The 17,766-nt window shown below is 35.1% G+C and overlaps 1 protein-coding gene across 3 annotated transcripts in view; it reads left to right on the top strand.

The window, feature by feature from the left end:
* Positions 1–11,218, top strand: part of L2hgdh (L-2-hydroxyglutarate dehydrogenase) — a 47,142-nt gene extending 35,924 nt beyond the window's left edge. For 2 of the 3 annotated variants that reach the window (XM_026391028.2, XM_026391029.2), the window contains exons 9-10: positions 758–889; positions 8,817–11,218. In XM_026391028.2, the coding sequence (XP_026246813.1) occupies positions 758–889; positions 8,817–9,012 (328 nt within the window). In that variant the 3' untranslated portion in view covers positions 9,013–11,218. The remainder of the gene's footprint in view (positions 1–757; positions 890–8,816) is intronic. The other variant, XR_013343734.1, reaches the window with a different exon arrangement.
* The last annotated feature ends 6,548 nt before the right edge of the window (positions 11,219–17,766 follow it).

Raw genomic sequence — 17,766 nt, 5'->3', positions numbered from 1 at the left:
CGTTATTTTGTAAGCCACTAGAAAATTTGCTGATGTCCAAAGTGTTCCTTTTTGTGGAAAACTGGCAGAACTATTGTGTTGACCTAAAATGCAGATTTTTTTATTATTGTAAGAAACACCTTCATGAGGTATTTTGTTTGGTCTTTATAGCAGAGTTCTCTCCAGAGGATTTCGTATGCAAATCACTAGAAAGCATTTTGAACCGTACCTGGATTTCACCCTCCACAGATTTTGAAACAGAGGGTTAGGATGGGGATTCTCTTATAAATACATTGTAAAAATACGTTGCCTATGCATGCTGAACATATACAGGCTCTACAGAGTCTGTCTTGAGGATCCTTACTATAGTTAGTGTCTTGCTCTAATCATTACTAGAGTATCTTAATGATTAAAATAGGATAGATGTCTCACTTGTTTAATGCCCTGATTTAAAGACCTGCTAATGCCTTTTGGGTGTCATTGAAAGCATATGACATTTGCATTAAAAAGCCTTGATGTTGGCAGCCTTTATAGACTCCTGGTTTGAAACCAGTACCCCGTGGGAATTTGAGTTTGGAAGATGTTTCCCTCTTCAGTTGATGACGTTTCCTCCTTAAATTGACCCAAAGTTGATTTTAAAATGTAGTTTTCCTGATTTTGCCTAGATTTCTAGTGATGCCACACCCCCACCCCCCAAAAAATCTCATAATTTTAATAGTGATTTATAATAATAAAGAATTCCTTTTTTCTCCTAAAGAGTTTTTTCCTTTACTTTCAGTGGCCTGATTAAACTGATCTCCCAGAATCTCTCCTATGGAGTTAGTGAAATGTATAAAGCCTGCTTTCTGAGTGCAACAGTGAAGCACCTTCAAAAGTTCATCCCTGAAATTACTATCACTGATATACTTAGGTAAGGAAAAGTGACAAGGATTGTGAATCTAGTCCTGACCTTGGTGAACTTGAGAGGTAGGTCTGACCTGGTGAGTAGTGAGTCAGTGTGTTCACTGCATCTTTGTGTGCTCTCTATCCCAACAAGTTGCCAAATTCTTTTTGAAGTTTGTGTATTGGGCATGGCTCCATCATGGCCCTTAGTGCTGGTCCATTTATAATTGTCTAGGTCTCTTTACAATTCTAAACTGAAATCTCCATCACAGCTTTATTTTGATGCCACCTCAGCCTTTGTGTCTAACTATCACTCAGGATAAAACATATTTCCTGGATTTTGAAAAAATTGCCCTGGATACTTGCTCTTATGATTCTAAAGCCTTTTTGGCTTAAATTCTGTATAAAATAATCAATCACATGTTAAGTAATTAGGCAATAAATGCATTAAAACTTTATATTTGATCAATTCTTAAAACCTTTTAGATTCAATCTTCTAGACCTGGCATCTTACCTTGCTTTTATTTTTTCATGGCTCTTCCTATACACAGGGACTCTACTTAAAGTACAAAAGAAGGAAGAAGCCGTGTGGTAACCATCAAAATTTTTGCTATAGGGGTTTAGGTAAAATAAGGGACACACATGTAAACTTTTTTTGTTGTTGTTGTTAGATAAAAGGCTTCTTTCTGAACTTGATCTTTCAGTTATCCTAAATACTACCTAAGCACATTATTTTTTTTCCTCTTTGGTGATATTTTTAGTGTTCACCTTTTTCCCTGAGCAAGCCATTTGTTAGCCCTTATCAGCAAGGGTACTTGGAGGTAGTCACCCTTATTTACAATCTGTCCTTCCACGACTTTCCAGAACACCAAATGTCTACCTCTTTTTTAGCAGCTGCTGAACTAGCCTGGTATAAAATGTCAGCTAACTTGACTGTGTATCTGGGAAGAGAACAATAATCATGTCAGCTGTCTCCCATAGGGCATAGTCCTGGTCTAAATCTGACTCTAATGTATCATTCTGAGACCAACCTCTTTGAATCCTTAAAACTATTAAAACCCAGCTAATGTTTTTATTCTTATCTCCTTTACCCTCTACTTACCTTCTGAAATGGAAGGGATAAAAATATCTGGGCTTTATTTTTTTGTGCTTACTAATAAAACCTTTTATGTCTTTGGTGGTTTGCTTTAGTAGATCTATAATGTTTTTTTGTCTAAAAACAGACTGATCAAATCTGGTTTCTGTTACTGCTATTAATATTCCTTGAAAAACACACTAGGTGGGCACAGTAGATTCTATGTAGAAGCAGTTGCAGTGAATTCACTATCCATATTCAATTACCATCCTTTCATAGATGCCTGAGGCAAACACATTAGATCAGTGGATTTCATGTAGTAGAGCTGGACTTGAGGTTTATGGGTATTAATGACTCCTGTCTCTGAGTGTAAGGGTGTGAATTTCAGTTAACAGCTTCATTGGCATGAAATAGAAAAGAGCACACAGCACTGTAGGCAGGTGCATTTGGGGACAAATTCAACTCAACCACAGATGAGTTCCTCTTTAGAGACAGATGCTGAACATATTCAGCAATTCCTTTGTTCCTTCTTTTGATTCCTCTAGCTATCAAATGCAGGAAATTATCAATAACAAAAAGAAAGTTGAAGAAGATATGCTTGATATTACTTATACAATATTTAAAACAAGCATAACAATACATATATCGGTTATGGATTATACATGTAATATAATAATAAAAACAATACTTCAAAAGAGTAGGTGGCTTATCTCTGGGGGGAGGAAAGGAACAGAATCCTGAGAGTACCATAGGGACTTCTGTCATATTTGTAATGCTTTAGTTCTTAAGTTTATTGGTAAGAAAATGAGTGTCCACTATGTTATTCTCTAGACCTTGTTATATGCCTGAATATTTCATGCTATATTAAATAATAATAAGATCAATAGACTTTTCTATAGTTTGAGGAGCAAGTTCTGCCTTATTGTATTCATCTTACAATACAATGTATCAAAACCATAAATTCCCTATTAGTATTGTGTCATGAATATCAGTCAGTTTTAAATAGTAAAAGCTAACAGAAGCAACACTTAGAGTGAAGTGTGTTGCCAGAGATTATGTCCTTAAGTTTCAGTCACCACCAAACAGCATTTATCGTGACCTTTCATGGCCTAGCCAGAGCACTTAGGTAATAATTTACTGGTGCATATTAGACTGAAATTTAAAGTTATTCTCAGGAAATTATGTATGAGGTATACAAACTTCTCATTGTTAAATGATGCCCTGTCTCTCAGGCTTTTAATTTTATCTATAAACTCCTTTAATTTATTCTATGATTAATTTTTGTTAATCTAGCAGTAGTTTATATCTGTTAGCACTGTAAGGATATAAAAAATAAAGACATATATACTATGATCCTCCATTTTCCCCACATATAATTTTGGAAACTTTCTTATTGGGGAACTCAAGAGTGAATTTTCAAAGAAGATTACTTTTTATCATGCATGATAACTAGATTATACTATGTCATTGTGAAGCACAAAGGCAAAAACATTTGTAAAGTTATTATGATGTAAGATGAGTTTCTCAATCTTGATATATTGACATTTGGGGCCAAATCATTATTTGTTGTAGGGGATCTTTCAGTTCCTTAGAAGATACTTAACAACATTCTGGCCTCTGTCCATTCCCAAAAATGGACACAATCAAAAATGTCTCTGGACATTGCCAGTGTCTCCTGGGAGAAAAATACTCCTTGGTTGAGAATCACTAGTCTAGAGAATTTGGTAATCCTCACCCTATAAAATACTAAGAGAAAATAGAGTAAACATCTTCAAAATATGTATACCTGAGAATGTAGGAAAGGAAGAGTATCTCAGGACCAAAAACAAGGAAGAAATTGAAAACCCCTGTACTGAGTTGGTATTTAAAGGAGTTGATGCTGACCTGGAAAGGTATGGAAGATTTGCTGATTTTAATAACTGAAGGGCTTGATTTATATTTTTTATATTTTTAATTGATTTTATGATTCACATGCAATAAAATATGAAGATTTTAAGTTCTCAATAAATTTTTATAATTGTATAACTTATGTATCTATCACCCAAAACAAGATATGGAACATTAGAGGCTTGTATTTTAATTGCTACTCAAGTGCTATAAAGGTACCTTTTTGTTGTTGTTTTTTTTTTAAATTTTATTTTTTAGGTGTAGATGGACACAACACAATGCCTTTATTTTTTATGTGGTGCTGAGGATTGAACCCGGGTCCTGCCTGTGCTAGGCGAGTGCTCTACTGCTGAGCCACAATCCCAGCTCCCTGTTGTTTTTCTTTTTTGGTACTTAAGATTGAACCCAGAAGGGTTTTACCACTGAGCCACATTCCCAGCCCTTTTTATTTTTTATTTTTTTTTATTTTGAGATAGTGCCTTACTAATTTGCTTAGGGCTTCACTGTTGCTAAAACTGGCCTTGAACTTGTGATCCTTCTGTCTCAGCCTCCCATGTGGCTGGGATTATAGGTATGTGCCATAATGCCTGGCTAAGCGAGGAGCTCTTGAAGGACCACATTCTTAGTGAGAAGGAACTAGAAAAAAATTATTTCCCTTGGCACCAAAGTGTTAAGGAATTTTTTCTTGTCTTGGTTTTTGGAATGGAAAGTAGCAGTATATCACTAACTTTGTTCAGGAATCATAAACTGAGAAATTAACTTAAAAAGTGGACCCAGACTTGTTCAGATTCTGTTTCACTCCCCCACCTGCCAACACAGTATAATAATATAATTTAGTCAGTTTCATTTACACTACCTCCCCTGTCTCTCTCCTCCTCCTCCTTCCTGGTCTCCTCCTCTAACCTATTGGTCTCCTTCTGTTTCGAGAGGTCCCCAACATCTTTTTTTTTTCTCCACTCTTTTTCTCCCTAGCTTCCACATATGAGAGAAAACTTATACAACCCTTTACTTTCTGAGTTTGACTTTCTCAATTTAAGTTTTTATGGGTGTTCTACATACATCTGGGATGATGGGACAAAATGTGCTAAAAAACTGACTGATATGCTCATGACACAATACTGATAGGGAATTTATGGTTTTAATGCATTGGATTGCAAGATTAATAAAACAAGCAGAACTTGGGTTTCAAGCTATAGAAATCCATTGCTCTTATTATTTCATAGATGTGCTAGGGAAATGCTTATTGAAAGATGGGTACTACATTTATTTCAGATAAGATAAATATACTTGAAGGCAAAAATATTGTTAGAAATTAAAATATTGGGATTCCACCTCTTGGGTCCCCTTCTTCCTCCAGGAGAAGTCTTTTCTGCTGTCCTTTTAATAAACTTCTAATTTCTACTCTGGAAAAAAAAGAAATTAAAATATTAATGATATATAAAGAAAGTGTATAGAAATAATATTATTAGAAATAAACTTGTGCATATAACAGCATAGCTATGAAATTCAGAGGAAAAACCTGACATAATTGCAACAGAAATCAACTGTAGTATTAGGTAATTTTAAGATGTATCTGTAAATAAAAGAATAATTAAGCATATAAAATATTAGACCATTTGAATGTAGAACATAGAACATTTACAAAAGCTCAAAATGTTCTAAACCCTAAATTAGATTCTCAACAAAATTCAAAAATTGGGCATAGAGGGCTGGGATTGCTGAGTGGGTGCCTATCTAGCATATGCAGGGCTCTGGGTTCAATCCTTAACACTGGGGTGGGGGGGGCGAAGTATGCATAGAAAAACAATGTTCTTGTCACAATCTAGTTAGGAACAAAAATACATTCCTTGATCAAGAGGGAGGGAGGAAAGGAGGGTATGGGGAAGTACTGGAGAATGAAATCTACCAAATTATGTCCATGTACAAATATACCACAATGAATCCTGCCTACATATATTATTGTAATATACTGATTAAAATGAAAATAAAGAAGGGAAATCAGAGTAGTAGCAAGCAGCTTAGGGAGAGGGAGGAGGGAAGAAAAGGGGAAGTACGGGGGAATGAGATTGATCAAATTATGTTATGTGCATCTTGGCATGATGAATGCAACTATTAAATATAATGCACCAATAAAAAAGAAAAAAGAATAAAATAAATATTTAAAGCAAAAAAAAAAAAAAACAAATGCCATTCCTACATGTATGGAAATTACTTTGGAATTGTTTATTTTATTTTCCTCTATCACCACTTCTAATTTAAACATACTAATGTGGACTTGTATTTTTAGATTAGCAGTAGGTCCTATCAAGAGCTTTATAAAACTCTACATTATCCTATTTGGGACTGGCCAGATATGTCAGTTATTATCTTTCATAGCTGTTTCCCCCACCCAAAGTATAATGCCTGCCATGTGACAATAATGTAATACAGGACTTTTCAGATGAATGAATGTAATTATAGATTCCCCTATTGTTTCTGGACATGCATAAGTATTTAGGATATACCTTCTCATTAAATTTAGCTAGAAATGTAGCAAAATACATAGTTAGAGATAGTAGTAAGTTAATTGTAGCTGGATTTACAGATTAATTTGTTAAATCATTTTTTTTCAGTTGTTAAAATAATATTAAAAGAATCAGAAGTTAAAACTTTCAGTTTCTAGCTTTACTGAATACCTACTATGTGTAAGACACAATCTAGTCATGGAGGGAGAGGTGAGGTATTGTACAAGACACTGTTCATACTCTCAAAGAAATTTATGGATTTCAAGTTATCTCAAGCCAAAGGGTTCAGTGGGGAAAGCCTATATAATCCTGCAAAGAAAAACTAAGTCAGATCTTAGTAAAGCAGTATTTTATCTGAGTGCGGTGGTTCATGACTATAATTCTAGCATTTCAAGAGATTGAGGCAAGAGAATCACAAGTTTGCAATTTAGCAAGACCTTGTCTCAAAACAAAAAGGGGTATGGGTATAGCTCAATGGTAGAGCACTAGTAGACTAAATCCCCAGTACTACAAAGAAAGAAGGAAAGAAAAAGAAGAAAAACAATATTTTATTTTCATTTTGAATTATAGATTTTGAACACTTAGGCAAGAGGGTGGGGAACATTGAGGACACAGTACATGTTTATAAGAGAAATAAGTGTGGACACATTTTTAACTTGTGGTTAATCAGTATTAACTTCAACATACTTATAAGGAGCAAGAGGAATGTACTGATTAAACCTCTACAGAAGAAAGTGATTTTACATTAACACGGAACATCAGCATCTGGTCAACATACTGATCTTCTGCCAGACACAAGAAAAAGGTCAGAGATATTCAAACAGAGATATTCTTAATTGCAACAGTAGTATTTTCTAAGAAAAAAGGGGAGGGACACTGGTGTGGTTGGTGTGTGTGTGTGTGTGTGTGTGTGTGTGTGTGTGTGCGCGTGTGTGTGTTTTACTGAGGATGGAACTCAGGGCTTCACATATATTAGGCAAGTGCTCTACCACTGAGCGATATCCCTTTTTAAAAATTTTCATTTTGAGATAGGGTCTCACTAAATTGCCCTGACTTGCCTTGAACTTGCAATCCTCCTGCCTCAGCCTCCTGAGTAGCTAGGATTGTAGGTGTTTGTCACCACACCCAGCTGAGAAATGTTGCTTTGATGAGTTGAGATGAACTATAAATAAAGACTTGCAGGATGGACCAGAAACTAACTGATAGACTGATAGGTATCCTTACCTTTAGAAATGTCAGCATTCAGGGCCATTCTTTTTGTGTTCTAAAATATCAGATTCTTAAATTGAGAATTTTTCCCGCTCAAGAATTTCCTATCCAAATTCTCTAGGATTTCATTAGGGCAAATTACTTACCTTACTATTAATCATAGTATCTTTTACACTTGTGATTCTTATATACTTCACTATAAATGCACAGCATACCTGTGTGACTTCAGGCAAGGAACTTAATCTTTCTGTTTCTTGGCTGTTAAATATAAACTGCATCAGCTTTCTTAGAGTTGTAAGGATAAATAAGATAACTCCTAGCACAAGATAAACACTTAGTAAATAATAGCTATTATTATTGTTATCTCTCTTCAGGCAGGTTTAAGTCTAACTCTCCTATCGTTTTGTCTATCTTCCTCAAGTACTTATCTGAGAACTTATCCCAGAATCAGTAAAAAATATTTCACATTGTTGCCTAATTTCTTGAGTCTTGGTGGTGTAAGATAGCCTTTTCACACTGAGTTTCTTTGAGCAGTTCCAAAGGAGGTGCTTTATGACTCTAAAAACATTAAGTATTTTAAACAGAAATCTGTGAACTCAAATGATATAAAACAGGATTTTAGGTAGTAAAGACTTGCTGTATTAACATGCTGCTGAATTCATTCATTTTTTGCTTTTCCTATCATTTTTTTAGTTAATTGGTTATCTTGATATTGAAGGTTAGATTGCTAAAAATAAAAAAAACTACAAATGAGAATTTGTTACCATTTAATTTTTCCTCCATAAATTTTAATAGTGTCCTATCAAGACAAAATACAGAAAAAAGGATAAAGAATGCAAGTAAAGCACATAATTCCTGTTTTCATTGCTTTGTATTAACCAAAAGAGCCTTATTGTTGTCATTGATTGATTTTTATAACAAATTCATTTTATAAATTTAAATAAAAATAAATCTATTCTAATTAAATGTGAATTTATCTGCTCCTTTAGGAAAGAACAGATGTTTATAAGTAACTTACCTGTGTGTGCATATATTTGATAAGCATTTGTTGCGCTGCCAGGTAATAAGCATTATGCTATAGGTTAGGACATAGGTTTGCCAGATTCTTGATGACAGTCTTTGGCTAAACATAAACCTATTTGGGTTTTCATATAATTGTACATTTAGAAGAATAAAGACTTCATTGCTTTAAAAATACTTTGTAAACCACTGTAAACCATTAACTTAGAAAGTGTCCTATCTCTATGAGTCAATTGATTACTACTTTTTTGCTTTTTCAGAGGTCCAGCTGGAGTAAGAGCCCAAGCTCTGGATAGAGATGGAAATCTGGTAGATGATTTTGTATTTGATGGAGGAGTTGGGGATATTGGAAGTCGCATTCTTCATGTGAGAAATGCTCCTTCCCCTGCTGCCACTTCCTCCCTTGCAATTTCTGGAATGATTGCAGATGAAGTGCAGCAACGGTTTGAATTGTAAATAATGGAAGGGGTTGGGTATGCATTATAACCTCCATATCAGCAACAAGAATGTATTAATTGTGTTCTTTAATTATAATTTAAGAAAAAGATTTTAAACCAGGATGGTGGCACATGCCTGTAATCCTAGTGACTTGAGAGGTGCCAGGAGAATTGGAAGTTTGAGGCCAGCCTAGGATACTTAGCAAGATCCTGATTGCAAAAAAAAAAGCTAAGTAAGTATAAAATAAGCAGGACTCGGGAGATGACTCAGTGGTAAAGCACCCGTAGGTTCAATCTCAGTACTGGGGGGGAAAAAAAGAAAGAAAGAAATGGTTTTAAAGTCACCCTTTTAGATTAAAAACCCCACTGAATCATCAAAATAGTATAACAGAAATAAGAATTTTAAATAATTAAATTTCATGCTCTTTGTGAATGAAGAAGCAAGGTGAAGTTTTAGCTGTCTTGAATCCCTGACTTTGTTAATGATCTATCCTTAACTGACCAGGATCAAGAGAAGACTTGACTCTTTTAGAATTTTGGGGAGGAGCTGACAAGTAGTCTTCAGCTACTTGGAATGATGAGATGGAGAGGATCACTTAAGCCCAGGCTGATAAGTTGTTACTAGCCTGGGCAAAATGGTGAAAGCTCACCTCATTAAAAAAAAAAAAAAAAAGAAGAAGAAGAAGAAGAAAAGAATCTTTTGGTAAAGGTGAAATAAAAAGTTGATTATTCTTTGAAATCAGTTTTTTGGCTTTAATAAGCTGTTTTGTCTCTCTTAGAAGAAAAATCTAGTATAGTGTATTGTATGTTGCAAACGTTCTTTTAATTCTGAAGAGTCATAGAAGAGCTGACATAACTTAGAGCAACAATTTTATATTTGAAAGTTAAAATTTTTAATTTCAAGAAAATACATGATATTTCACATTTCTAAGTAGTTTAAAACAAAACTTTTATTATTTCTAATCTCTTTATACATCTCTTTATAACATGTGATATTGGTATCACTAAATTCACACAGTCATGTGTGATTATTGCTACAGTCTTCTGTGGTTGAGAAACTAAAAGCACCTAGAACTGATAGTTTTTTATAAGAGCATTTTAGAATCCTGACACTGATGTATAAAACTCTGTAATTTTAAACAATTATTTATCTCATACCTCTGTCCTAATATTTTTAAAATGTTGGCCAAGATCACTCATGATTCATACCTATTTGGTTTTTCAGGGCTCCTATAAACTTTTATGAGGACATTTCTCCATTTTTGATGAATATCTAACTTTGAGGCATTCACTTCTGTAAACCGCAAAAGTGCCTTACGTTCATGTGTACTTCATGACTATGTTAAATCAGTGGCCAGTGCCATTCTGTATACTGTATATACGTGTGTGGTTTATCTGATTGAATGTTTCTTACAGTTGAGAATGTTGTCAAATAGAAATGTAAGTGAAAAACGTGGCAACCTGACTGGAGAAACAGAACCACAGTTTAGGTGAGACATTTTCAATCTATTCTCTCACATGTGCTCCCTCAGGATTAATCTTCCACGTTTCATTTTTCTTACCTCTTATCTCTCCAAAACTGTTTGATGGATGAGTAGAAAGGATGTGCATGTTGGTTGATAGGAAAAACTTTTCTGTTTTCTTCCTTTTTTCTTCACTTCAGCCTTGGTGATTACATTGACCAAGCTACCTCATCCATTAATTTGAAAGAATACTCATCATCAACTCCAGTTCAAGAAGCAGCTCATCCTAGGTAAATAGATTAGGCAATTATTGAGCAGTGGGGATGAGCATATTGAGAACATTCAATTCAGAAGTCACTGACAGAAGAAACAAGCCCCAATGGATCGTTACAACAACTGATTCCTTCGAGAAATGCAGCACACAGGATGTTTTTCTGTTCTGTTACAAGACTACTAAGACGTGGAAAATATTACAGTTCTCTATTTCATCAGCAGTAAGATTGCATACACACTACGCTGTGGAAAAGTTACAATAGTAACTGTCCTAATGGATGCAATCCTCATTCCATTGGGGTCTGTACTATACCCCAAAAAATGTAAGCAGGAAATTTATTGAAAAAATTTTTGAACATGTAGGTTATTCTGTTTGTAGCATTGAATATTATGTCAATAGGGTTTTATTGTTAAATACTTATATAATATTTAAGGGTTTTGTGTCTGAGAGAAGAAAATGTATATTAGTATTAAAATATTTTAATGAGCCTTGGTGTTGTGAACATATTTTTTAGTTCCATAAAAACTTTTACTCAAATACTCTGTGTGTAAAACTTAAAACTGTCATAGCTTTAGATAAGCCAATCTTTAAAAAATTAAAAACTACCTTTCTATTTGTATATAACATAAAAATGAAGCAGAGAAGTTTATATTTTAGGCTAAAAGTGAAGCATTTTAGGTTTTAGCTTCATCGTGTTTAGTTTGTGGGGAACTCAGTATACTGGCAAGTACATTTTTGGTGTTCCGTGTTATATAACTTAACTCTTTTATCTATACATGTATGTATATCAAAGTCCTCCCTTGATCATCTCAAAGTTTGCACTGTTTGGGGAGTTGCCCTTGTTGTTGGAAGAGTTTCACTTCCCCTGAGGTCATTTAGAAGTCTGCCTACTAGCTACTGGATAACTTTAACTCTTAAAACTTTCTTCAAAGGACGGTGGTGAGAGGGATATATATTGCTAACCTCTGGCATATGGGAGTGTGTTGGGCCTGCATTTGGAGGCTGTCCAACCCTGATGGCTATGCCTGTGAGTTATCCCTGTGAACCTGAGACAGATGGTGTCTATATTGTTTAAGAGCTAGCTCTGCCCTCCTGGGCCCTTGATCTATGTCTAGACTTCTTTGGCTAGATGTTTCTTCATCTTTCTGAGTATACACCATTTATTATCTAAACACATTATGGACAATTTTGAGGAGCAATTGTGAAGTAAGTTGCTAAATTTTTGTTCTGAACTCCAGGATTTTTAAAAAATCCCTTCATAAGAATTTAAGGTGGAAGGGTGGGTGCAAGGACAGGGCAAAGTAGTTGGGAAAGAAAAATGCCTAGAAATGTTTTCAAATAGTTTGTGCCCGTTAAAAAATGGACATAAACCCCAAAGCCCTGAAGGGAAGAATGGTGAAACCAACCAACTCTATACTTTTCTGACCTCAAATCCTAAAGTGGATCATGTTTTGTGAAGTGTTATTATTGCCTGCTAATAGAAGGGTCTTTCATCAAAGTTATCTTGTTAAGGTTCTTTTGCCTCTTGGATGAATGAGAATTTTACCTTTTACATGTGACAAGAGAGGTATATGATAGCATGCTTTGGGTTGCTCAGGGAGCCCCATTTTAAATTTAGGGAAAGACCTGAAGGCCAATGGTAACAAAGTGATGTTGCTTACTAAAGAACCTTGAATTTCAGCCAAGTTTGGCTTAAAACTGTATCTTTAGAATCACTTCTTTTAACTTTGTTCCTCTGAAACTGCTGGAGTAAAATGAATAGGCAAAAGCGGTGTTGATAATTTTCTCCATGCCTTTCAGATATAATTTTACTTACATTTGTCCACTGAGAATACAAGAAATGTCTTTTAGTGCCACCAGTTTATGATCAAGGGTATTTTGAAGGACCGGGTAGCCAGTATTGCTTGGAATACAATATCAAATTGCTGTTTCCAAGAATGCCTAATTCCTTCAACCTTTGATTGCCTAACTTTTTCTTAGATTCTTGATCAATCGTACTAGCTAGGACATGTACAAAGTTCTAATTGCCTGGATCCTTTTAAATAGCAAGAGCCAACCAGATGGAGATGTACCTCAGTGGTAGAGCATGTGCCTAGCATTTGTGAGGCCAACCCTGGGTTTAATCCCCAGCACCACAAATAAATAAATACTGGTAACCAAGTATGTTGGTAATGTTATAGAGCAGTTGTCTTCTGATATCCAAGATGGTGCTTTGGGATTTAGGGATATCAAGTAGGGTTTGTTTTTATTTGTTTTGTTTTTGCTTTTATTTTTGCATGTTAGAATTTTGTGGTTGATAGTAAATTTTTTAACATACTTTGAGTTTAGATTTTTCTCAAATTACTTGATAAGTTTTTTAGAACTAAAGAAAATAAAGGCCTAGTATTAAATTTTGTGTTATTTTAACAAGGTTGAGATGACATTGAGGATTTCAAGGTTCCACCATCATTTTCAATTGAGAGGATAGTGGAAGGAGAATATATTGATTGCATTTTTCCTAAGAATGTATATGGTAGGTGAGAACCACAGGCTTGAAGGGAATCAGGACTAATCCAAATTATTCAGCTTCCAGGAGTACCAACAAGAATTTTTAGAAGAATCACATCGATGGATCACACCAAAGGATCACATTATTTTTGCCTAAGTAGAGGTTATATGTAAATTTGGCCAAAAAACCTGAAATTCGGCCAAATATGGTAGCCCATGCCTCCAATTCCAGCCACTCAGTAGGGTGAACACAGAGGATTGCTTGAGCCCAGGAGTATGAGACTTGTCTGGACAACATAGCAAGACCCCTGTCCCCCAAACAATAATAATAACAAAAACAAAACAAAAAAAACATGAGTAGAATATCGTAATTATCAAATAAAATAACACTTCATGGTGGGCTAGTAGTATAAATTAACAAATACCATTTTTTCCTACCCTTGTGGAGGAAGTTTGTGTCTTTTGATATTTTGAGTTCAGCTTCTGGGAATAGAATCCATTCTAACAAGATAAATAAGACTATATTTATTCTAAGGCATACAAGATCATTAGAAAGCTGATGAAGTAGACTCTAGATAGGTTGGGCTTTCTGGAACAAATCCTAAAACCACACCACAAACCAGGCCACCAACATAGCAGTTCCAAAATAACTATGATCCATCAACAGGGTAATTGGCCAGACAGTGAGTCTAGCCATTGCTGCTGCTGCACACAAATAGTGACTAAACGATGGCTGCCTGCAGAAGTATGAGATTTGTAGCTTCCATTCACTTCTGGCTTCTTAGATCTCACTCAAGTGTATCTGAAAAGCTCATCCTAAATCATTTCCAGAATCCTAGCTGCAAGGAATCTAGCTTTTAGCTTTCCTATCAGTGATAATAGGATAATAGGAGGATAGAATGTATGTTGCCTGAAATATGCTATAACATACATCACGCCTACTAATTAATTACCACAATGTAGGTAAATTACTATATGTGCTAACACTTTGGGGCAAACAAATCAATATTTGTTTTATTTATTTTCTGATTGCTAACAAACTAAACCCTGTCTGGGAGCTATACTGAACAGATGATGAATATATTCATTGTTGATACCTCAACTTGATAATCATCAGGACTTGGAAGGATTTTATTGCAATAATACAAATGATAAGAACTTGAATGGTGCCTTTCACTTTTATTATAGGACTTTGTATCTGAAACAGCTACTTACAAAAAATGACTATCTGGTAATGGTGGCAATGTCTGAATGACCTCAGTGTCATTTTCGTACTCCAGAGCAACAGGAAAATTATTTATGTTTAATAGCAGATTGTAAGTAACAATAACACATAATGCTTTTTTCTATAGGCACAATGAATCTTTTGGAATTTCATAAAAATTATAGTTCCTTTTGAGAAGACATCATTGGTAGTCTTTTGCAGGGCATGGGCTTTCCAGAGAAGAACCTCCCATGAGGGTTGTAGGTCGACTCTGCTCCCACTTCTTTCAGGCAAGTTTACTATGAAAGAACCAAAGCCCATCTATGGCAGCGAACTATGAAAGTAACAACATTTATTGTTTCCTGTGGTGTTGCTTTGATTTACTACTTATTGGCAGCACTTGTAGCTTTAAGTAAATTAAGGAAGTATGAAATCAGAAATGGGAGAAATGTTGAACAAATCCTTTTAGCGAATATTTTTTAGTGAGAGAATATTAGTAGTAAAATTTTATCTGCCTTGTAAAATCAAAGATGTACTTGGGTCATTCAAATTATCTCCCAAAGCCATTATAAATTTGAAAAGGGCAAACAATTACTGCTATCAAATTATTAATGTAGTTTTTAGTGCATTAATTTCATCTCAACTTTATGATTGGATTTTTGTTATATGTATGTACCCCTTCATATTATCAAAGCTTAATATTTCCATTTTTTGGGGGGGCCCATGAAGCAAAAGTTTATAATCAGGCTGGAATTTTTTTTATTAAAAATAACTTTTAATTTTTTAGTGTTTTGAACAAATACCACATTCAGTTGGTTGAAAATTCAAGTTACAAAAAGGAACTTAGTGAAAAGTCCCTCTCTCCTTCAGCCACCCAGTTTTCATCTTTGTTACAAGAATATTGTATAGTCTTGCAAAGAAATTATATTTACATACATAAAATAGTACCTACTTTAAAAATATAAGTGCTACCATATTCTGTGTATTATATTAAGCATCCTGCTCTTTTTACTTTGCATTGTATCTTGGGGAATGTTCCACAGAGTCTTGGTCTTACTTTATAGGTTCCATTATGTGGATTTACGATTATTTATTGAACCAGTATCCTAGTCCTACTGATTATTTAAATTAATGTTTCTAAGATGTGTTTTGTTTTTGTCATAATGAACAACACTACAGTGAATAAAGTTGTCTCTAAGTGGTTTCATATGAACAAGTATACCTCTGGAACACATTCCTAGAATTTGGTAGGTCAAAGGGTATGAACCTTTCAAATTTGGGTTTTTTTCCCTTTTGTTTAGTTTTATTTATTTATTTATGTGTAATTGTAGATGGACAGAATGCCTTTATTTTATTTGTTAATTTTTATGTGGTGCTGAGGATCGATCCCAGTGCCTCACATGTGCAAGGCAAGTGCTCTGCCACTGAGCTCCAGCCCAAGCCCCAGCCTGTTTAGTTTCTTTCTTGAGGTGAAGTTTGTACTATGTTTTCCAGGCTGGTCTCCAACTCTTGGGCTCAAGTGATCCTCCCTCTGCAAAGTAGCTGAAACTACAGGTACACACCATCCCACCTGGCTCCTTGAAGCTTTAGTAGGTATTATCAATTATCAATTTATACTCCCATCTATAATAGAGTTCCTATTTCTGCATATCTTTAATGTCATAGTGGGTAATCAAACTTTTTGAACAGTGCTGTTCTAATTGATGAAGAAATAATAACAGTATAATTTAAATTTGCATTTTTTTCTTATATGAGCAAAGTTGAGCATCTTTAATTAAAGTTTAAGAGACATTTATATTTCCTTTTCTGTGAACTATATTTTCATACCCTATTTTTCCTTATTGAATTTTAGTCTACTAATTTGTGGGAACACTTTTCTAAGTTAGGGAAATTAATTCAAAAGTGAATTTAAAAAATGAGTTGCAGGGTTGGGGATGTGGCTGAGTGGTAGAGTGCTTGCCTAGCATGCTTAAAGCCCTGGGTTTTGTGGTGCCCTAGCACCACAACAAAACAAAATAAAACAAAAAAGCTTAAAAAACTTGTAGTCTAAAGTTATAAATATGTTTTATTTTTTACCTGTAAATTTTTGATATATCAGGAATTTATGGTAGTGTAATGTGTGGGGTGTGGATCCAACTTTGTTTTCTAGATGGCCCACTTGGCTGGCTGGGAAAATTTTTACTGGTGTCATTCTTAGATTATCTCCTTCATGCATGAAGATCACATTTCTGTTTGCCTAGCCCAGAGATCACAGCTCAGATGCCTGTAGAGACTAGGCAGGTTACATAAAAGGGGGAAGAATGCCAAGTGGGGAGTATAGCCAACTGGAAATGGGATGGCATACTTTCCTAAAGAGGGCAGCCACTACCCAGAGCCTGCTGATTATTCCCTTGCACAAAGGCAGTACGCCCAGCATTGCCTGATTTTGTCAAGAGAATCTGGAAATGTAGATTTTTATATGTAATCTCTTGAATTTTAAAATGGTAACAACAATTTTAAAGATTTAAATACAGCCATGACTAAACAAAATGTGTCTTCAGGCCAGATTTGGCCCAGAGGAGACCTCTGATATCCTTGGACAAGAATAAAACTTCCCACCAACAACATTATTCTCTTATGAGAAAGTATGGTACCAATCTAGCAATTTGACAGTTAGTAGTTTATGGCTTGGGTCTGGGAATAGGGGAGAAAAGTAAGAACACTTTATAGAAGACAAAGTCTTCACCTTTACTGACTGAAAGATTAGTTGGAGAAATACAAGCCTTGCACTATCCCGTCTTTATCCCAAGTACATGGCAACGTGCACATGGACATTTATTGCAGGGCATTCTGACTCAGTGGATACTTGGATTAGACAAATGCCTGCCTGTTTTGTTTTGCCAAGATCATGAAACGGTGCGTGTTTTGGGAAAGATAATTTCTCAATTACTGATTCTGGAAGTGAAATGTTCCATGGGCTAATTTTTTTTCACCTCGTTCTTCCTTTCCCTTGCTGCTGGTGGCTGGGTAAAGGGAGTAGTACATGCCTTTATTCTTTACAACCTGTTAAAAGCCATGTGCTCAGCATCGTTAGTGGGGTGAAATTTTTGACAGAGGTTCTAGAATTTGTTTCCTCAACTTAGAGAACCTTATAGGTAACGAGTTACAAAAAAATCATCAGAAAGTTTTATGAAAATGATTTGATTTTTGTGAACACACATGGGTTAAGTGAAGGATCTTTAAATTCAAGTTCTCTTGACAGTGAACTTTTTCTGGCCCTAAACAGTGTGCAAAGGGATTTCTGCGCCCTACAATACCACTCGACAGTGTTGTGGGGATAATTATCTCCTATATACCAAGGAGCCA

This window comes from Urocitellus parryii, chromosome 6 (genome assembly GCF_045843805.1).
Source record: "Urocitellus parryii isolate mUroPar1 chromosome 6, mUroPar1.hap1, whole genome shotgun sequence".
Lineage (NCBI taxonomy): Eukaryota > Metazoa > Chordata > Mammalia > Rodentia > Sciuridae > Urocitellus > Urocitellus parryii.
The sequence above is the reverse complement of the archived record's forward strand: the minus strand, read 5'-3'. Positions and strand labels throughout refer to the sequence as shown.